Source organism: Sus scrofa, chromosome 1, assembly GCF_054392235.1.
Source record: "Sus scrofa isolate SSC_HxYL_T2T_F1_AM1 chromosome 1, Sscrofa_HxYL_maternal_Yorkshire_Landrace_v2.0, whole genome shotgun sequence".
In the NCBI taxonomy this organism is placed as follows: domain Eukaryota; kingdom Metazoa; phylum Chordata; class Mammalia; order Artiodactyla; family Suidae; genus Sus; species Sus scrofa.
The window spans coordinates 72,835,944-72,859,265 of NC_139383.1; the positions used below are offsets into that span (position 1 = coordinate 72,835,944).

General features: G+C 42.0%; 1 protein-coding gene across 4 annotated transcripts in view; it reads left to right on the top strand.

Annotated features, from left to right (window-relative positions):
• Positions 1–23,322, top strand: part of CRYBG1 (crystallin beta-gamma domain containing 1) — a 211,196-nt gene that overhangs the window by 113,205 nt on the left and 74,669 nt on the right. Inside the window, exon 1 of one of the 4 annotated variants that reach the window (XM_021090512.2) lies at positions 16,856–17,075. The exons of the other annotated variants lie outside the window; for them this stretch is intronic. Coding sequence (XP_020946171.2) covers positions 17,073–17,075 — 3 coding nt within the window. The 5' untranslated portion in view covers positions 16,856–17,072. Of the gene's footprint in view, positions 1–16,855; positions 17,076–23,322 lie in introns of those variants that run through there. 4 annotated transcript variants of the gene reach the window in all.

A 23,322-nucleotide genomic window follows, 5' to 3' on the forward strand; every position in this document is an offset into this window, starting at 1 on the left:
AATGGGTATTTTTACAACCCTTGCTCATTGTACTGTGTTGATAAGGAGAAATTGTATGAAACAATAATAGAGAGTTCTTTTTTGAAATTTTTGTTGGAGTATAGTTGACTTACAATGTTTTAGTTTCAGGTATTTAGCGAAATGAATCAGTTATACATATACACATATCCATTCTTTTTTCCCCACATAGGTTATTACAGAATATTGACTAGATTTTCCTGTGTTATACAGTGGGTCCTTGTTAGTTACCTAGTTTATAATACTAGCAAAGTCTTATATAACACAGCATTTATTGTATGCAAGGCACTGTTCTAGGCTTTTTTTTCTTTTTTTTTTTTTTTGTCTTTTAAGGGCCACACCTGCAGCATATGGAAGTTCCCAGGCTAGGGTTTGAATCGGAGCTACAGCCACTGGCCTACACCAGAGCCATAGCAACTCCAGATCTGAGCTGTGTCTGTGACCTACACCACAGCTCACAGCAATGCTGGATCCTTAACCCACTGAGTGGGGCCAGGGATTGAACCTGCATCCTCATGCTACCGCTGAGCCACAATAAGAACTCCTTTAGGCATTGTTTAGTTTTTTCTTTTCTTAATCTGTATTCACATTTTTATCAAGACTAATAAAATATATGCGGCCATTGTTGTTATTTTCACTTGTAGATGGAAGTGCTGGAAAGTACTTTTTGTCAAGATTATCTGCCATCAAATTACTCATATCCAGGCTTCTGCAAGTCTGGAATTCTCTTCCCATCAGGAATATGATGTGGGAATTCCAGTTGATAACATTTATTTTAAAAAAAGATTCATCACAATTATCTTAGTGTTAAGGATGTCTAGATTGTGTCCTTGAAAAGAGGTCAGGGTCTTCCTGAGCCTAGGGTCCTCAAATATTCTTTCAGTCAACAAAAGTGGAGTCCTTTTTTCCCCTCATACTCTGATTCCAATGACAAATCATTCCTTTTTACTTCCCCCTCCCCAATTTAGGATCAATTAGATTACCAGTTTATTTGTTCCCATGTGGCTCTGTGGGTTAAGGATCCCGTGTTGTCACTGTAGCAGCTTGGGTTCCTGCTGTGGCCCAGCTTTGATCCCTGGCTCAGGAACTTCCACATTGCTTGGGCACAACCAAAACTAAAAAAGGATATAGCTCAGGGACAGCCAGATAGAAGAGGTGCAGAGGACACAGTACAGGAAAAGGGGAGGGAGCTTCCATGCCCTCTCCAAGCATCCCACTCTCCCAGCACCTCCCCGTTTATTCCTTGTAACAATGCTATGAAGTATATACAGTTATTACTCCTTTCTTTCTTCCTTCCTTCCTTCCTTCTTTTCTCTTTTTTCTTTTCTTCCTTTTCTTTCTTTTCTTTCTCTTTTTCTCTCTTTCTCGGCCTTATCCCCAGCATGTGAAAGTTCTCAGGCCAGGGTTCAAATGTGCCCCACAGCAGCGACCCACACCACTGCAGTGACAACACCAGTTCCTTAACCTGCCACAAGAGAATATCCTATTACTCCTATTTTCCTGAGGAATAGAGGTCTCTAGACTTGCCCAAAGTCACTCTCTAGTAAGTATCAGAGCTGGGATTTGAACCTGTGTAACAAAGTTACATGTGTGCTCCTGACCACTGCATCGTGCGGCCTCACATGCTATGGTAGAGGACAGGGCACTTTCTCAGGAGCCAGGAAGACCTGGAATGAATTCCAAGCAGCTGCTTGCCATGTGACTCTTCCCTCCAGTTTCTTCCTCTGGCAAATGTGGATAATGCATTTGGCCTTTTGCACTCATGTGGCATGCCATGGATTTGGGCCTTTCTATTCCTTCTCTGCTCTCCTTCTTCAAAGATGCTAGCTGAAGACAGAATTTCTTTCCATCAGATCCTTTAAGATCCATCCAGCATGAAGATATTAAGCCCTGCTCTAGCTTAGCAAGCAACCTGAGATGACATTGCTGATCAATTAATTGTGTGGTTCTCTCTTTAAAGAAGTAGGAAAGGTCCTGCAAAGATACTTCTATATTTCTTGTCAAATGCAGGCCTTAATGTAAGTTTCTCAGCTGTGTGTCCTTCTTCAAAGTAGTCCTGACACATTTGCATGAGCAGCAGAGCTTTGGGGAAGGATTCCAGCAGGATGTGAGTAGTTCCTCCTGCAGTCTGGCCGTAAGCAAGACTGTACACATGGGCACCATGTGGTCTGGGGACCTTGGCTGAGGGGCTTCTCTGCTGCATGTAAGTGGAGAAAAACCTACATTTTCACCCTCTATCTTAACATGTAAAAGTGGCACCAGGAGTTTTGGTATCAAAGAGACCTGGATTCAGACTCTAGTTACTCAATAACTAACACTCCATCACTCAATAACTTGACAAAACAGAACAATTAATTTAGCTTTGCCAAGCCTCAGTTTTCTCATTTATGAAATAGGACAATAATATTTACCTCTTAGGGTGGTTGTGATTAAATACGAGCAGGGCTCCTCGGAAATTCGAAGAGGCCTAGATCACTTGCATTTTAGAAACTCCTAATACATTAGAACAACAACAACATAAAAGTCAAATATCAAAATGTCAAAATTAGGGTTATAAAAATAATGATTTGTTCTAAATGTTTACCTTTAACAAATTAATATTAGCACACAAATATAATTTTCAATATAAGGGCATACTAAATATTTGTATTTCATGAGATGTAGTTTTATAAGGGACAAAAATTCCTATCATCTCAGTGTACTTGAGTCTTTTACATCATTTAGAAATACAAGTTTGGGAAGTTCCTGTTGCAGCTCAGTGGTAATGAGCCCAACTAATATCCATGAGGATGAAGGTTCGATCCCTGGCCTCATTCAGTGGGTTAAAGATCTGGCATTGCCGTGAGCTGTGGTGTAGGTCACAGACTCGGCTTGGATCTGGCATTGCTGTGGCTGTGGTGTAGGCCAGCAGCTGCAGCTCTGTTTTGACTCCTAGCCTGGGAACTTCCATATGCCCTAAAAAAACGAACAAAAAAAAAAAAAAAAAAAGGAAAGAAAGAAAATACAAGTTTGTCTTATGGTTACCAATGAAGGAAGCAAGGGAGAGAGGGGTAAATTAGGAGTTTGGGGCTAACAGATACACACTACTACATATAAAATAGATAAACAACAAGGGCCCACTGTATAGCATAGGGAACTATAGTCAGTATCTTGTAACAACCCACAAGGGAAAAGAACCTGAAAAAGTACTATGTATGTGTCTGTACACCTGAAACTAACACCTCATTGTAAATCAAGTACACGTCAATAAAAAAAAGGAAGAAAGACAATTTGTATCTGAGGCCCTTCCCAGATGTGAGGCATGAGCTGAAAGCTCTGCTCCTGCCCCTGGTTGGGGACCTCAGGCTTTGCTAAAGTCCCTGGTTCATAGGAGGCACCCAGGACCTTAATTCCCACCCTCCCTTCTTTCCATATCCCTTTCTGCAGCTGCCACTAGAACAGAGTGAGGACTTCCGTGGTGCTGTCACAAACTTGGCCCTAGCACTGTTCTAGGGTCCCAAAACTTTTTTTGCAACTTGAGACTTTATTCTACTTTCATGAATTTCCTTGGGCTAGGGCAAATAAGGACACTTGAAATAGTCTCCATTATTGTTCATCACCTGATTTTTTAATAATTGAGAAATAATCCACAGACCATGAAATTCATCCTTTTAAAGTATACAGTGGAGGAGTTCCCGTCATGGCTCAGTGGTTAACGAGTCTGATTAGGAACCATGAGGCTGCGGGTTCGATCCCTGGCCTTGCTCAGTGGGTTAAGGATCCGGTGTTGCCGTGAGCTGTGGTGTAGGTCACAGACGCAGCTCAGATCCCGCATTGCTGTGGCTCTGGCGTAGGCCGGCAGCTACAGCTCTGATTGGACCCCTAGCCTGGGAACCTCCATATGCCACAGGAGCAGCCCAAGAAATCTCAAAAAGACAAAAAAAAAAATAATAATAAAGTATACAGTGGTTCATTAGTTTTTATTTCCAAAGTTGTACAACCATCACCACTAGCTAACCAGAAAGTCTTCATACCTCTGAAAAGAAACCCCCATCCATAGTCAATCCCCACTCCCTGTTATCCTCAGTCCTTGGCAACTATTAGTCTATTTTCTGTCTCTATGGATTTGCCCATGATAGGTATATGATATAAGTGGTATTATACAGTATGTGGTCTTTTGTGTCTGTCTTTTTTCACTTAACAGCATGTTTTCAAGGTTCTTCCAGTATGTAGTATGTATTGCAATAGTATTCTTTTACATGGATATGCTGTATTTTGTTTATTCATTCATCAGTCAGTGAATTTTTGGGTTGTTTCCACTTTTTGGCTGTTATAAATAATACTACTGTGAATATTCGTGTTCAAATAAGTGTGGACTTATGTTTTCAGTTCACTTAGTATAAACCTAACAATAGATTGCTGGGTCATATGGTATCTCTGTATTTAACATTTGGGGAATTACCAAACTATTTTCCAAAGTGGCTGCAACTTTACAATCCCACCAGCAATAAATAAGGTTTCTAATCTATCTATATCCCCACCAAATTTTTTTTTGTCATTGTTTTGATCATAGCTATCTGAGTGAGTGTAAAGTGGTAACTTATTACAGTTTTGATTTTTGTTTTCCTGATGACTAATGATATTGAGCATCTTTTCATGTGCTTACTGTCTATTTGTATAGCTTCTCTGGAGAAGTGTCTATTCAAGCCTTTTGTCCATTTTAAAATTGGATTATTTGTATTTTTTATTTTTAAAAATTATATTGAGTATAGTTGACTTACAATGTTGTGTTAATTTTAGGAAGATGGCTCAGTTATATACATAGTATACATTCCTTTCAGATTATTTTACCATGTATATTTGTATTTTTATTATTTATTTATTTATTTATTTATTTGTCTTTTTTGCCTTTTCTGGGGCTGCTCCCAGGCTAGGGGTCTAGTCGGAACTGTAGCTGCCAGCCTATGCCACAGCAACACGGGATCCGAGCCACGTCTGCAACCTACACCACAGCTCACGGCAATACCGGATCCTTAACCCACTGAGCAAGGCCAGGGATCGAACCCACAACCTCAGTGTTCCTAGTCGGATTCGTTAACCACTGAGCCACAACGGGAACTCCTGTATTTTTATTGTTGAATTGTAAGAATTCTGGATATTAAACCCCTATAAGGTATATGATTTGCAAATATTTTCTGTGGGTTATCATTTCAGTTTTTTTTTGAGGCTGCACTCGCAGCATATGGAGGTTCCTAGGCTAAGGGTCAAATCAGAGCTATAGCCGGCCTGTGCCACAGCCACAGCAACGCCAGATCCGAACCGCGTCTTCAACCCACACCACAGCTCATGGCAAAGCTGGATCCTTAGCCCACTGAGCAAGGCTAGGGATCGAACCTGCAACCTCATGATTCGTAGTCGGATTCGTTTCCACTGAGCCACGGCAGGAACTCCTCATTTCACTTTCTTGCTAGTGTTCTGAGAAGCACAAAAGTTTTTACTTGTGATGAAGTTCAATTTATCTCTCTTTATGTATTTTTGGAGCTTTACATGGTAAAAGAAATCATTACCAAATTTAAAGTCACAAAGACTTAATACCTGTGCTTTCTCCTGAGGGTGTTATAGTTTTAGCTATTACTTTTAGGTCATTAATCTATTTTTGAGTTATTTTTTGTATATGGGGTGAGGTTCAGGTCATCATCCAGTTTTATTTTGTTTTTTGCTGGAAATATAGTTTTCTCAGTGGCATGAAGAAATCAGTAATAACATAGCTGATTGCCAGTATTAAGATAAGTAAAAAGCTCATAAGGCCTGAGGTCCATTGGTTCTGATAAGGTCCAGTATGGCAGGCAAAGATGGTGTGGGCCCTAGGAGGGCTTGGCTGACCTTGTGACCAAGCTAGGATTGCTCGCTAGAGTTCATCAAGAGGATTTGAGTATTTGTGTGTGTGTGTCTTTTGTCTTTTTGGGGCCGCACTCGCAGCCTATGGAGGTTCCCAGGCTAGAAGTCCCATCAGAAGTATAGCTGCCAGCCTACACCACAGCCACAGCAACATGGGATCTGAGCCGAGTCTGTGACCTACACCACAGCTCACACAATGCCAGATCCTTAATCCACTGAGCGAGGCCAGGGATCAAACCCGTTTCTTCATGGATACTAGTCAGGTTCGTGAACCACTGAGCCATGACGGGAACTCCCAAGAGGACTAGAGTATTAAAAGAAATTTCACTACTACAGTGGAGGTGAAGGTTTAGCTTAGAAAAATTCTGTCACTCTGACAAAGTAAATTGATGAAGAGAATAATTACAAACCCTTACCAGATGGTAACTCTACTTACCAGCTGGTAGAATTAGATCATGACGCGTGTGTCTGCAGTACTCCGCCATGGAATTTGTGGTGATGGGGCCTCCGACTTTAGCTTTCCCTGATCTCATCCTGCATCTCCTTTCAAAACAGCAAGAGGCAGAGATGTAGATGCCTCCTGTCCCCACAGATTCCTTTGCCTTCTCTGCTGGAGGCCCTCCATCAGGCCCTCCTGGTCCCTCTTCCCTCTTCTCCACCCTGGTCCAGGCCTGGCTGTGGCCTTCCGGCTTCCTGATGGGCTCAGGCAAAGGGCGTCTGACCAGGGTTTAGAGGGAGGGAGGTAGTGGGGTGGGGCATCTGTTCTCTGGGTCCCTCCCTTCGGGTGGCTGCGGGCTCCTCCCAGCCCACTCAGCCTAGCTCTCTGCTCTGCCTGTCGTGGTATCTGCTCCCTCCTTGCCCTTTAGCCCAGGAGCAGAACACGACCCCCCAGGGCCTCTCCATGCCCTCCATACACCTTTGTGTGGTTGTTAGACTCTCATCAAATGCTCCCACTCTTCTGTATTCGCTTACACAACCTGACAGGTGCACCTTCTCTCCCAGTCAGACATGTATGTGCTGACCAGCCTTTCACTTTAGAACAAATTTGTGGGAGTTCCCTTGCGACACAGTAGATTAAGGACAGGGAGTTGTCACTGCAGCTGCTTGGGTCACTGCTGTGCTGTGAGTTTGATCCCTGGCTTAGGAACTTCCACATGCTGTGAGTGCAGCAGAAAGAAAAACAAAAAACAAAAATAAAATACAAACAAATCCCAAACCAAAACAGATCTGTGAATACATTGATTCACTTAGGACATGTCTTTCTAGCACCTGTTAGGGTGAATAAGATGGAGAAAGTCCCACTCTCCTGGAACCTCCAGAATGACAGAGACAGAAGACAGTCAAATAGATACATCATACCATTGGCTAGTGACAGGTGCCTGGGGGGAAAACAGCACAGGGAAAGGGAGCAGGAATGATGGCAGAGGGGCGCTATTTAGATAGGATGAGCAGTCACAGAAGGCCTTCCCGAGTTAGGTGAAGAACTCCCATGACCAGTGTTCACCATGCAGAAGCCCTGGGCATGATCGAAGAGTGGTCAAGACCCTTGGGACTGGAGGGAAGAGAATGAGGCTGTGATTAGGGCAGGGGTGCAAAGAGGCCTGAGGGCCATTGTCGAAGCTTTAAGTTTCTTTCTGAACATAGTGGAAGCCATTGAAGGATTTTAAGCAGGGCAGTGACGTGACCTGACTTGGAGTTGTAAAATGATGCCCTTTTAGTGACCACAGAAAAAGAGTTACTAGATGGCACTGTTAGATGACAACACAGTTTAGTGACAAGTTTGATGCTCTTTATTAGGAAAATAATCCACGAATTGGGGAGGTACAGTGCCTCCCAAGCAGTGGGGAACACTCTCCCCAAGGGATTTTAGGCAGCACTGTGGAAGTCGGGAGTGATTGGCTGGAAGGTCGGGATATCCCTATAAGGCTAGCAGGTCCTATTTTCTAAGGTAAAGTGAGCCAGTTAAAGCCAAGTTGGAGGATGCCCACTGGTACGCGTTAGGTTTTCTCGACAGGTGTTTGCCGTATGAGCAGGCTGACTTAGGTTTAGGTTTGTGATGTGGGCTAGGTTACTGGGGCGGCTTCCATTTTATAGGCCCCCATATATGAATTACCTTTATCAGCAGCTAGCCTTGCCTCTTCCTATGCAGTCTCAGCCACATCCTCTAACTTGTCCCAGGAGGCGGAGTGTCTGATCTACCCCAGTGAATGTGACATGGTCTCCATGGCCTGGAATATACCAAGAGAGGCGCCCTCTGAGATGGTTGGATGCCCCCAAGAAGTAGCGGAAATTCCATTGGAGGTGGAATGGGGGGGGGTGAAATTTCAAAAGAAATTGACAAAAGAAGATGAGCAGGAAGGTTGTGAGGGAAGACAGGAGGGAACCAGGGAAACAGCGAGGTTCATGGCACAGCGGTGTGGTGAGATCTGGTGTAGAGGGAGGATACGGACAGGGGACTTAGAGCCCATGGGTCCTGGGTTTGAATCTAGACACCGTGGATTAGTTCTGCGCCCTCGGGCAAGTTACTTACCTTCTCTGAACTTGCCTCGTTTGAAAATGGGGACATTAACTAGTATTTCTTCAGAGTCGACGAGATTGTTTATATACACACTTAGCAAAATGTGAACCCTTAAGAGTTGAAATTCATAAAAAGATAATACAAATAGCTATTCTCTGGTATCCCCCAAGACTTCCAGCCATAGGAGTGCACCTGTCCTTCAACACTCAGAAAGAGGGGAGCCCCCTTCCACATGCTAGGCAAAGCTCGGAGGCCCCCTCCCCTCCCTCACCCTGGCTCTGACCCTTCTTAGACTGACCATGCCCTCTCCCACCCCTCCTCCCGTGTTTCCTTTGGCCACAAGTCAGCCTGGCTTGGATCCCAGTCCCCTTCTGGATTCCCTCAGGGCACCACCACCCACACAGTGACTTACACCCACGCAGTGACTTACAACTCTTACCTAGGTACCTAGGCCGTGACACAGTAAGGCCAGCAAATGAAAATCATTTGTTGGTCTCTACTGTTGATAAGATTGCTTCAGCCATTCGTCACTCTAGGAATGTCTCACTGGCCTTTTTGCTTTGTCTCAAACTCTCGCTATCTCTAGAGGCCAGTCTTCAATCCCCCAAATTCATTTTTTTTACCCCCATGAAGATCTTCCTACTCTGATCTGTCTTATTTTTCTATATATAAATATTTTAAAATTTTCTCTGCTAAACCAAGGGCCATCACATTTGAGACAGAGAGCCATAAAATGCACAGATTTTGAAATGATTCTCTTTTGCATAATCTGGTTACTGTTAGAGACCCACTGGATATGAATCTCAGATGGAGGAGAGCTATAGATTGAAGGGACTTGCTGCCTCATGTCCCTCCTCTGCCGCCTTGTGATGGCAAGGATCCATTAGCGTTTCATAGTTAGAATGGGAGATGTCCTTTCCTTCCAGAAACCTAGTGTTTACTTCAGGGAGCAGGGGAGCTAAGAGTATCCACATCTGAAAAGCCAGGAGAAAGCCAAGGGTCTCCTTTTTCTCCTTCTGAAGCCAGAAAGTAGTCAACCTTGCCACCCAGAAAGAGAGCCAAAGGTTTGCTGCCTTTGTTAAGACACAAATATGCTTCTCTTGATGCCTTCCAGGGCTGCCTCTTGAGCACCAGTGACAGACATCCCAAGCAACCTTTGAGGAACCCTGTGTCTCAGTCACAGTGTTTCATTGCCTCCTCCCTAAATAGATGTTGTACTTTTCCATCTCTGCTTTGCTCATGCTCTTCCTTTGACCTGGGATACTGATCAACCCCATTTCTTTTTTTGTTTGTTTTGTCTTTTTAGGGCAGCACTCGAGGCATATGGAGTTTCCCAAGCTAGGGGTCAAATCGGAGCTGTAGCCACGGGCCTATGCCACAGCCACAGCAACGACAGATTGAAGCCGAGTCTGCAACCTACACTGCAGCTCATGGCAACGCCGGATCCTTAACCCACTGAGCAAGGCCAGGGATCAAACCCTCAACCTCATCGTTCCTAGTTGGATTTGTTTCCGCTGCGCCACGGCAGGAACACCTGGTCCACCCCATTTCTACCTAACAAAATTATTCCAACCCTAGCTTGTGCCACCACTTTCACAAAGCCTTCCCTGATTGCTTTCTTCCTTCACATTGTTTAAGAATTGCCATGACTTGGGAGTTCCCATTGTGGCTCAGCGTTAGCAAACCTGACTAGTACCCATGAGGATGCAGGTTTGATCCCTGGCCTCACTTAGTGGGTTAAAGATCCAGCATTGCCATGAGCTGTGGTGTGGGTTGCAGATGCGAATCCTGCATTGCTGTGGCTGTGTGTAGGCTGGTAGCTATAGCTCTGATTCAACCCCTAGCTCAGGAGGCTTGGCCCTAAAAAAAATAACAACAATAATAGTTGCTACGACTTATCAGATACAAGCTGCTTTATTTTATCCTCGCAGAGGTGCTTATGTTATGTTCCATGGCAGATTAAAGTTTCTCAAATGCATGAATTAATCCTTAAACTTTTTTAAAATCTGTTACAAAACTCCAGTGCTTAGTGAATGAAAATTGGGCAAAAAATACTTATTGAATATTGGATTTCTATTGCTGCATAATGTATTTTCACAAACTTAGCAGTTTCACAAACAGCATACATCTTATTATCTCAGGGGTCAGGAGTCTGAACAAGGCTTAGCTGGATTCTCTGCTCACAGTCTCACAACCTGCAGTTGAGGTATCAGCTGGGGCTGCAGTTTTATCCGAGGCTGGGAGTTCTCTGCCAAGCTCCTGTGCTTATTGGCCAAGTCCACTTTCTTGCAGCTATAAGAACTAACTCAGAGCAGTTTTCTTTTTCAAAGCTATCAGGGAAGAGTCTTTGATGCTTTGAGTTTCTGACCTCAGGATGCTCTTTTAAATTTAAGGGCTTACCTGATTGGCTCAGGTCTACCTAAATTAATCTTTTTGAGTAACCCAAAGTCAACTCCTTAGGGAACTTAATTCCATCTACCAGTCCCTTGACCTTTGCCTCATAATGCACCTAATCAGGGAAGTGACATCTATCATACTGGCAGATCCTGCCCACACTCAAAGGCAGAGATTACACAGGATGTGTACACCAGGGCTGGGATTTTGGAATTCTTCCTACCACAAATATTTTTTGAGCAACAGTGGTTTTTTGTTTGTTTGTTTGTTTTTTGAGCTGCACTCACAGCATGCAAAACTTCCCTAGGCTGGGGATCAAACCTGCATCACAGTAGTGACAATTCCAGATCCTTAACCCACTAGGCTACCAGGGAACTCAAAGCAGTAGTCTTAATAGAATGTTTTTTATTTGACTATTTTATAAGACGCCAAATTACCTCAAAGTAGTGGGAAAATTTTCAAATTAATTACTATTTTAAACATAAAAAAAAGTTCTTTAAATAGTGTCTATGATAGAAGATAATTCCTCTACCTCTGTGTCTTTGGTAGATTGAAAACAATAATTATTTTGAATCATTTTAGTCCGGTTGTTCATATTGTTTAGAGTTGGTTTCAGTTCATTCTATTCAATCTAAACACAAGAACACAAAATTATCCTGTTTAATAGGACCTAATTATCCTGTTTAATTAATTTATTAATTAATATCTGGGGAAACAGACTAAATGTTCATCTAAAAAGTGCATAGATTGAGGAACAGATGAAGAACTATGGGAAGATTTTGTCTATTATGGGGAGACTATGCCTCTAGCAGGGTGTGAAAAGCCAACTACAGAGGAGTTCTCGTCTAAGGAGCTTTTGTTATTTCCCTCTGAATCCTACCCAGCTTTTTATTCACAGAGTGGTGTAATGCTGTCAGTTTCTTTTTCTTTATTTTGTCTTAGGGCTGCACCTGTGGCATATGGAAGTTCCCAGGCTAGGGCTCGAATAGGAGCAGCAGCTGCCAGCCTATGCCACAGCCACAGCAACACGGGATCAGAGCCACATCTGTGACCTACACCACTGCTCACGGCAATGCCAGATACTTAACGCACTGATCAAGGCCGGAGATCAAACCTGCATCCTCACGGATACTAGTCAGGTTCGTTACTGCTGAGCGGAGAAGGGAACTCCTGCTGTGGGTTTCTTGATACAGGTGGGAGAATTCCTGGTTCACACTGGTGTGAATGGAGGCACTTTCCCCTGGAAGAGCATGAGCTTTGAGGAATCAACAGCTGTGGCCTGACCATCTTTATATCAGATGTGTGCCTGGTCTGAGGGTTGCTAAGGGTAAAAGGACAGAAAGATAATTCTACGGTTCAGTTAATGAGGGGACTGGTTCACCAGGAGGATTATGAAAGAGGAATGATGCAAAACCTAATACAATAGGTTGAGTAGGTGAAAAAAAAACAGGATGGCAAGTTAAAGATGAATTTCCTTTTGTAAATCAACTATGATGTTTTTTAAAAAAGAGATAAATTTCTTCAGCAAAATTTTGAAGTTTGCAGGTTAATTTTTGCACTAACAAGATTCCTGGGGCCCTGTGAACACATGCTCTGCCTTTATTCGTACGTGCAGTCTGTGACTAGAAGCTGAAATATGTTGATGTGAATTTTTTCCAATGTGATATGAAAGGGCAGGGCCCACAAATGTGGGAGGAAAGTCAGGCCTCGGCAGTTTTATTCTCTTTTGCATCCAGCCCCACCTCTGTGCTCTGCAGAAACCCAGCCGTAGAGGCAGGGGCAGGAATTTTTTACCCTATTTCTGCTTTCCTGCTCTAGAGTACAGATTCCAGGTGGAGAGAATGAGTGGGCAGTAAGGAAAGTCCCTAGAGCTGGAATGACCCCTGGGGACCTTGGCTGAGGGGGCAGGAGGGAGGCATGCCAGATTCTCATACCTTTCCCCAGGCCCTGGCCTGCTGCTTCTGGCACTGAGCACCAGACCATTTTTCAATTTGCACTTAAAAAAATAGTGTGCCCTGATGAAACAGCACAGTTCTTCAAATGAGGCTGGGAAGTCAATGAAACTGGCAGCTCTTCCTCTCATCTCTGCATGATGTTGATTTAATGAAGTCTCCTCTTGCAAGAGGATTTCATTGGTTTAAAAACAAAACTCCACACTGGCTATTTTTACTTCATTCATTATGACAATCACAAAACATGACCTTTTTTCAAACACTTTATATAAACAAAATGATGTCATGTCAGGGTGGTTGTTACGTATGCTTATTAGTGAACTTCGCACTACAAAGGTGGGTCCTCAGGGGCCACGGGGCGGGGAGGGGGGCGTTGGTTGGGGGTTGAGGCATCTGTGGAGAGAGACTGACTCCTGACCCGGGGCTATAAAAGGCGGATGGCAGCTGGGGACAGACACATGTGTCTGCCTTCTCTTTTACAGGGAGTAAGAGCACTTCTGGTCCCATGAGAGAGCCAGTGATGCCAGTTACAAACCGTCACTTACAGTTTTCCTACCCAATGGTGATCTAATAAGTGACTGATTTAGGCTTCTGATAAAACGTCGATGTGTAGCTTGGAGAATGGAAATGGTAGACATATAGCTTGGAGTGGGTTCCAGTTCGACTCTAGATGGTTTGTGGACACTCCCACTTGGAAATATTTACTGTCCCCTGAGTTTGACATGACCCACTCCACCCTCCTGAGCCTCCCGTGGAGATCCCGGGATTCTTTGGAGTCCACTCTCTCGGTGTTTGCTTTCCCTCAGTCTTTGCTCTTCTTCCCTCTAATTCCACAGCTGGGGATCACTTCAGCCTCCTCAGCCCTTCATGTCGCAGCCACTGGCTCTAGGTGACCCTCCGGTTGGGCCCACCAAAGCCTGCTATACTTATTTTCCTCCAGCACTGCTTTGAGTCATGTCACTTCCATGCTCAGACACCTGCTAAGATCTTGTCTTTCTCATGACATCACATCTAGACGGAGTGACTGGCCTGTTGAGGTCCTCCCCAAACTAATCTTACTTATTCAACCTTCGACTCACTTATCCCACTGACCTTCGTGATGTCCAGTCACTCCTTTGTCCCTTCATTGCCTTTCTTCCAGCTGTTCCCCCAACCCGGAATGTTGTTCCTTGACCCTTGCCTCATTAAGTCTATCCTCCAAGGCTAGCCCTAGGTCCTTCCTACAGTCTCCTGGCCCACCTTCTCTGATCTCTTCCTCTTTGAACTCTCGAAGCATTACACATGTCTCCTCGACCCATCTCAGCACTTAATTATATGCCTCCCTGCACACTGGCGGCTGTTTTATAGACAAGTCTATAAGCTTCTAGAAGTCAAAATAAACCTTGTGTTCTCTACCCCTCATAGGTACTTTATAGAAGATAGTCATTGGTTCATGGTTTTTCTGTCCAGGTTGAGTCAGCAAAAGAATTTTATTTTCAGATTATGTTGTCAAGAATATATATATATCCCTGTCACCAACTAAATGTTTTCAACATAAATGATTGCTCTAGAATTATTATTAGATTACAAGGGTTTTATCTGCTACCAACCATAATACTTGTTTAGAAAGAATACGGGGAAGCAAAAAAAGCCCATAGCTAGGACATACGCATCATAAGTGTCGATTCAAATGCCACCCTCCTATAAAACACTGCTTTTTGTATACAGGCCATCCATGATGGTAGCCATCATCGTATGCCCACTGCCTCCTATATACACCTCTAAATGATAACATTGCCTTGCTCTGTCTTTACACACATCTGTCCTCCTTCCTTCCTTTTACCCCAAGCTGCGAGTTCCTTGATGGCAGAGACTGTCTTTCAATTCCTGAATCTGCAGAAATTTGACAGAGCTGGCAACCAATAAATGCTTGTTGAATGAATAAATGAGTTATAAGAGCCCTCATGTAAGCATGAGTATGACAGTCTATAAATACTGTTATGGCTAGCAAATGACCAGTGAATCTCTTCATAAATAAACCTTTAATATTTTTAAAATAATTCTTTAAGATAATTTACTTTTAGGAGAGTTTAACTCTCAATCTATTCAAAATTTATCTTTTTACATAAATGATAACAGAGGAAATTATAGCTGAGTTTGGACTAGGAGAAAGGGGATTGTTTCTTGCCAAGGGTAGAGAAATTTGTAATATGTTTTTAAAGGAGCTGTAGCTTTCTACTTATAACTTTTCTTTAGAATAGCACTTTTACTCAAAAACAGTCTGATTTTTTAAATGGGCAAAGGACTCAAATAGATGTTTCTCCAAAGAAGATATGCATTCTTTGATGGCATCTTTTCATATGAAAAGATGCTCAACATCACTAGTCATTAGAGAAATGCAAATCAAATCTGCAATGAGATACCTACCACTTCACACTCATTGGGATGACCACTATCAAAAAACCAAAAACAAGTGTAGGCAAAGATGTGGAGAAATTGGAATGCTTGTGCCCTGTTGGTAGGAATATAAAATGGTGAAGCGTCTAGAGAAAGCAATATGAAGCTTCCTCAAAAAACTAAAATTACCGTATGATCCACTTCTGAGTATATATTCCAGAGAAATGAATGGAGGATCTTGGAGAGATACTTGTGCACTATGTTCATTGCAGCACTATTCACAAAAGGCAAGAGAGGTCCACTAACAGATGAATGGGTAGAGAAAATGTGATACGTACATGCAGTGGAATATTACCCAACCTTTAAAAAGGAGGATACCCTCTCTTCTGTTACAACATGGACGAATCTTGAAGATCTTATGCCAAATGAAATAAGCTAGTCACACAAAGACAAATACTGTATGTGTCCACTTTATGAGATATCTAAATAGTCCAACTCATAGGGACATTTAAGGAAAATAGTGGTTTCCAGGGACTAGGGGGAGAGCAAAATGGGGAGTTGTTTGGTAGGTATAAAATTTCACTTGTTCAAGAGGTTGGTGGCATAACAATCTGAATATAATTAATGCTACTAAACTACACACTTAAAAATGGTTAAGAAGGTAAATTTTGTTGTGTGCTTTTTACCATAATTTAAAATATAGAAAGAATAACGTCACCTCACACACATATTCATCATCAATACAAGCTTGCACATTGAAATGAGCCAGGAGATGCTTAATAAATGTTTGTTATACTGGTGCTCGTGTTGAAAAAAAAATATGAGCACTTTTTAATGATGGATGTCATCTAATTATTAAGACTTAATTGGTTAATCTAATAGTAGTGTGACTATTTCATTGAAGAATAAACTCGTTACCAAATACTGAAAATTTTTGATAAGACTTATACAAACCAGAGACTTTTAGAGCAAATGTTATGGTAAATTATCGAATTATACTGATTGATGCATCTAGGTGTCTATTATTTGAGTTTTAATGAAGTGGACACAATTTTTACCTTTTCTGTTATTATGCTACATGTTTACATTTTTTTGTAATGGTATGTGGCTTATGGGATATAATTTATATCTTTTTTTAAAAAGCATAAGTATGGGAGTTCCCATTGTGGCTCAACAGTAAGGAACCCAACTAGTATCCAGGAGGACGTGGGTTTGATTCCTGGCCTTGCTCAGTGGGTTAAGGAACCAGCATTGCTGTGAGCTGTGGTGTAGGCCACAGACCAGCCTCAGATCTCTCATTGCTGTGGCTGTGGTGTAGGGGGGCAGCTATAGCTCCAATTCGACCCCTTGCCTGGGAACCTCCATATGCCGCACCTGTGTCCCTAAAAATGCAAAACTAAGTAAAATAAAAATAAAAAAGCATAAGTAAATACAAGCTGGAATTAAAACAAGATGTAACAAAACTCAGCTTTAAAGAAAGTTTACCCTGTTTACCGGAGAAAGAAATCAAAGCTAAGCGATCCTCTTGCTCGGCTTCCTATTTCCCCTAGTCAAGTCTTCCAATTTCATGCATGCAGGATAACTTTCCTCAAACTTCCTACCACTTCCTCTGCTGTCCTTTCAGCAATTTTGGTTCAGTGTCACACCCAAAAAAAGGGCACACCTCTTTAACCCTTTCAACTCTTGAATTAAACACACCCTTGTTAAATGTGCTTCTCACATGAACAGTCAGTATCTGTCATTCGGCTCTGGCTCTGGCAGAGAGCAGCACTGCCAAGAAGGTGAACTGGTGTGAGTTAAAACAGAGTCATCGGGAAGGAGGAGGATAGACAGGGCCGTTCTGAGAAGTTAGACTGATCTTGTAATGTCCTCGCAGCTACGCTTCACTTCTCCTATCCTCTTGGTGCGTCTATAGAAAGGACAAAAGAAGCCCCATTATGGTAAGGAACATTTTGCTCTCATTTCATTGACTAAGACTTTATTTTGGACTTACATAGTATTATTATTATTATTAAGGACAGCGGATAAGTTCACAGTGTGTTTATTGTCTAGAGTTGGCAAATTCTCTCAACTTCAAAATCATTAGCAATTGTGAGTAGAAGGGATAGGGTGGAGGCTGAGGACCCTCGGAGACTTTGGCTTGAAGTAGAAATGGCAATCCTAGAATGTGATTGGTGTCTGCCCTGTTCTTTCAATTACTGCAGGTAATCATTGACAAGCTGCCCTTGCTAAATATATTTGAGGTAGTTCCATCAGCCATTCTAACAATGTCAATTTTATAGACCTGTTATTGAGTGTACTATAAAGAACTCAGTTAATCCCTTACCCCCACCCCACCCTGGAGTTAAAAAAACACTTTCTTCCCCACCCCTTTTCCAAATTTCAAAGCATACTGACGTCCAGCCCCTTGGGAAGAAACTGGAAACCTTGTGTTGAGTGTTAAGGGTTGATTTTTTTTTCTTCATGGTAGGGGAAGGTAAGTCTCTATTACACTTGCTTTTAAAATGTAGGTTATCTTTCAAATACATTCTTCACTGGGTGTTGGCTACTGCTGCTCACACCAGCCTGTCCCCATTGTGAGTTATTTTGTGTTGCATATACTTTCCCCAAAAGCTTTCATTAGGACATAGACATTTACAGGAGTGACGCGGCTTCTTACAACCCTCTCATTCTAGAAATGCTATAGCTTAAAATAAGTTATGAGAAAAAAGCAATCTTGTAAACTTTTAAGAAAAAGAAGTTTATGTAAAGGTCTATTAAACTTTGCTTCACTAGTTTTCTCATAGAGGTATAAAGATAAAGCCCTGAATATGTGTTGGGCTTTGTTGGTATCATATTCTCTGTTAATGCTTACCACTTTCCCCATCCTTTGATATTTTAGACACAGTAACTTAATAATGACATGGACAAATAGTCTTATTGCTAAGATATGCACTCCTCCTAAACATCCCCTAACAGAATTAATATCTTGTGTTTTCCAGAAATGCCTTTTTAAATGGTTTTGCCAGATTAAAACAATTTAAACACCTAGGTTTAAGAGCATTATGGAAATCCTAACAGAATTAATACCTTGTGTTTTTCAGAAATGCCTTTTTAAATGGTTTTGCCAGATTAAAAAAATTAAACACCTAGGTTTAAGAGCATTATGATTGTAAACCTTCAGAAAGCATTTTAAGTTTAATAAGCGACATTTCTGATATTTCATTCAACTGTCTTATTAAAGCCTAATTGTAAATACCTAAAAATGCACTAAGCAGATTCATTTAAGTGTAGCCCATGTACAGTGGCAAGTAAGCTTGGGGTGGGGTGGGGAGAACTGTGGGAGGAGGTATGGTGGCCAGGCTAGTAATTCAGAAGGTTGTTTCTCCCTCCAGTTTCTCTGTGATGTGAGATAAAGTACACGGAAGGCACAGTGGGTACTAACAGTGTGGTGTCAGTGAGCCGACATTTTCATTTTCATTCAGATGTTGAAATGGGCAGAACCTGCTGCCTGGTTGCCAGGCATAATCAGGACTAGGGCAGTGCTCAGCCTGGGTGCACGGACTTGTCCGCCTCAAGCCTGTGCAGGAGCAGAGTTTGCAAAACACAATCCAAACGTGCAAGCTGAGGCAGAGGCAGTCAGGGCTCCTGCTGCCTGCCAGGAACAGAGTGGTGAGAGATGATGAAATGCTTTACTTTTCAAAACTGAAGAAGCAGCAACTTTCTCACAGTCTTCTCACTCCCAAGACACTCAGTCCCAATCCCCCAGGACAGATGGAGGCAGTGAGGAGCACAACCTAATTCCGTAGGTGGGCAAACCAAGTGGACCTCCCCGAGTGAGGGTGAAAAGGAAGTGAAAGAAAGGATCAGAGACCCAGAGAGTGAAAAAGTTATTTGATAGTGGATAGGAACCCCTACTTGTAAAGGCTTCAGCGTGTTAGTGTGGGCTTCTTCCCAGTTTATTCAGTTTGTTGGTTCCCATGCTGTTCTCTGGGCTCCCCTGGAGCTGCCCCTCCCAGCCTTGGTCTCCATGGTCCATTTTCTGTCCTTACCTCAGCCCTTCTCCCTTCCTTCCTTAGCAGCATGCTTTGCTTCTCAGCCTTTTCTGTGTTTGAGGTGACCTCCTTCATCTCTGTTCATGTTTAAGTATGTGGGGGGGGGTGTGCACGCACGTGTGTGTGTGTGTGTGTGTGTGTGTATGAGTGTGAGATGGTCCAATGTAACCAAAAGGAAGAGAACAGGAAAAGGAAAGAGAAATAGCACAATCATCGCACCGCATCTTCTGGTCCCACAAGCTTTGCATGACTGGGGGCAGATCACTTTCCACACTGCAGTTTTCTCATAGTTGAAATGAGCGTGACAGTTACCACCTCACAGGACTATTAAGAGGTACCTGACACATAGTAGGTTCTTAAGAAATATTAGCTGAAATAAATCACAAAAGAGAAAAAATTAAAAGGACAATAAGGGTATAAAACATGTTCAAAGCCATTGGAAAGCCAAGAACTGCATATTTACCTAGTCGTTGTAAAATATAGCATATATTAGAAAAGCATATAAAATATATATGTAAGACATAATAATTATAAAGCAGGCACCTGTATAACTAGGTGCAGCTCAAGAAATAGCATATTGCCATCATCTCTTAAGTCTCCTGTGGGTCTCTTTCTGATCACACCCCTCCCCTCTCTCACCACCAGGGCTGGTGGTAGGGGGAGGGGAGTGGGGTACTTGCCTATGGAGCCAAGTTTAAGGGGTGCCAAAAAACTCAATAATAAGAGAAATAATTTTTCAGTGCAGTCTTTCATTGCAATATTTTTAAAACAAAAGCTAATGCCTGCAGAAACTAACACAACCTTATAAGTTAACTATACTTCAATTTAAAAATTTTTAATGGTTAAAAAGATGAACAAAGTGTCAACTTCTTAATGACAGGATCTGTACTACAAGAGGTAACAACTGTCTTAACTGTTACAATCACCATGTCTCTGCTTTTCTTTACAATTTTACCACCTCTGAATATATCCCAAGGCAGTGCAAATTAATTTTCCTGTTCTTGAATTTCATCTAAATGGAATTCTATGTTCCCATTTGTGTATGGATTCTTTCAATCATCGTTACGTTTATAAAATTCATCCATGGACCATGCCGCCAAAGTTCGCTCATTTCTATTGCTGTAGAATATTCTGGTTTATGAATGAATGTATTCATCTTGCTGTCAGTGGGATCTGGGTCTGTTTCCTGTTGGGGGCTTGCTCAAGCCACGCTGCTGGGAACATTCCTGTGCACGTATCCTGCAACAGTGTGCTTGAGTTCTCAGAGTGATGTCAGGGGGCACTTGGGGGCTCCTGAGATCTTCCAGGGGAGTCTGTAGTGTCAAAGTTGTTTTCATAAATAGTAAGATGTTATTTGCCTTTCATTTTCATCCTCTCTTGAGTATACAGTGGAGATCCCAAGGCATAATGTCCAATGATGTCAGGCTCTGATGACTAATAGAATGTGTCTGAGTACTGCTGAACTTAAAAAATTGCTGTTTTAACTTCTGAGACGTGTTGAGAGATATAACCCATATAAACAAAGGCTCTTGGGGGCCTTAATTTTTAAGAGCGTCAAGGAGTTCTGAAAGCAAAATGTTGAGAATTGCCATTCCAGAGAATATATATACTCATCTGCTCGTAGGACATGCACATCTTCAGTTCTATTAAATGATGTCAAAGTTTTCCAAAGCAGTGGTACCGATGGACACTCCCATCACCAGTGTATGAGCCTTCCCATTGTTCCATAGCTTCTTGGTTTGAATTATCGCTCTTTTAATTATTATCCATTCTGATGGGTTTGTAAAGATATCTCACTGTGGTTTTCCTTTTCATTTCCTTGATTACCAATTTGGAACGAATCCTGTGGGAATAATTAAGGATTGCATAGAGATAAGGTACAAATATGTTTTATGCAGGCTGCAGTGCATTGAAAATAACATAAATAAGCCAGAGGCATTGTGATGCATCGACATTATGAAATTCAATGCAGCCATTACAAATATTATTATACAAATATATTTATTGGCATGAATAGAACAAAAAATACATGCCAAATGGTAGGTTAAAAATGTTGTATAATGCCCTGACAAAAAGCCGGAAAGAAAAAATAATAATGGTGTTTGGGGATAGAAAAGATAAAGGATAATTTATATTTTCTTCATTGTACTTATATATTCTGACTTCCAAATATGAATGTGTTTTGGGTTTTTGTTTCTTTGTCTTTTTAGGGCCTCTCCTGAGGCATATAGGGATTCCCAGGCTCTGGTAGAATTGGAGCTGTAGACGCCAGCCTATACCACAGCCATGGCAATGCCAGATCCAAGCCAAGTTTATGGCAATGCCAGATCCTTAACCCACTGAGCAAGGCCAGGGATCAAACCCGCATCCTTATGGTTACCAGTCAGATTTGTATCCACTGAGTCATGACGGGAACTCCCTGTGGGTTTTTTGTTTTTTGTTTTTTGTTTTTTTTTTAAAGGTTTCCTTTTCCATTCCCTATCTCTTTCCCAGAGACTGTGCTAAATGTTTCACAGACATCTCATTTATCCTCAAACTATCCAGAGGATGAGCATTTCAGAAACTGGATTTTGAGGGGAATCATTTGAGAAGAGGAACAAGGCTAGAGACAGACCTTTGTTCCTATCTGAGAATGTCACTGAGCACCTCAGTAATAATTCATTACTCCCAAACTCCTAGCTCTTCCAGTACACAATGTTGTCTGGCCTTGCTTCTGGGAAACTCAGAGATTTCTGGAAAATATGGTTGATGTGTTCCTTTCATAAATATTTATTGAATGCCAGCTGGTACCATGCATTGGGGAGGGGTTAGGGACATAGTGGTGAACAAAACTATATTATTATTCTCAGGAAGTTTACATTCTGTAAGAAAAGACAGACACTGAAATATACCAATAAATATCAAGTACATTCAGTGCAAGTAATAAGTAATATGATGGAAAATTGGAGTTCCCATCATGACTCGGCAGGTTAAGAACCTGAAATCGTGTTCATGAGGGCGTGGATTTGATTCCTGGCCTCCCTCAGTGGGTTAAGGAATTGCCATGAGCTGTGGTATAGGTCACAGATGTGGCTCAGATCTGGCGTTGCTGTGGCTGTGGTATAGGCTGGCAGCTGCAGCTCTGATTCGACCCTAGCCTGGGAACTTCCACATGCTGCATGTGCCACCCTAAAAAGAAAGAAAACAAAACAAAAAAGTAATAAGTGTCATCCAGAAAAATAAAGGATTGTAGAAAGTAAGGTGAATATTTTACATAGGGTGATTCAAAGGTGTTTCCCTAGTTACATATCTTCTATATATTATAATCTAGAAAAGATAGTGTTTATAAGAAAGGATGGACTTCAGTTTGTTTCCTTTATTCTGGTCATGATACAATGAAGATGAGGGCACATAAGCAATGATACACCCAGTACTGCATGTCTATCATATTCTATTTCCATCTCCATCTTGCCAACTGAGAATCATAAACTAATCCTGCTCATTATTTACTTGGCTTCCATCATTTAAACTTGGGCTATGAAACATCAGCACAATATCAGACTATCAATTCTGCCAGCCGTCACTGTGTTAGGACACTTTGTGCTTTTCAAAGCATGTTCACATATATCATTTCGCATGAATTTCTCAATACGCTCTGTCAGAAGAGGAATTTTTTATTTATTTATTTATTTAGTTTTTGCTTTTAGGGCCAAACCTGAGGCTTATGGAAGTTCTCGGGCCAGGGGTTGGATCGGAGCTACAGGTGCTGGCCTAGACCACAGTCACAGCAACATGGGATCCGAGCCACATCTGAGACCTACACCACAAATCACAGCAATGCCAGATCCTTGACCCAATGAGCAAGGCCAGGGATCAAACCCCCGTCCTAATGGATATGGGTCAGGTTCATTTCCACTGCACCACAATGGGAACTCCAGAAGAATTTTCGAAAGGATAAATGATTTGATCCCTTAAATAGGTAGTTTTCTCAAGGTGTCTTCATGAAAGCATGCATTCTGCTTCTTAATTTGAAAGGAATTGCTGGGAAATCAGTAATACGCCATAGAAATTAGACAAAACTGAAACCCTTCTGGGAAGTGTATACTAAGTGGAAAGAAAATGATGGTTCCATTTTCAAGTTGTAAGGTCTCAAGGCCGCTAGAAGGCTCAGAGG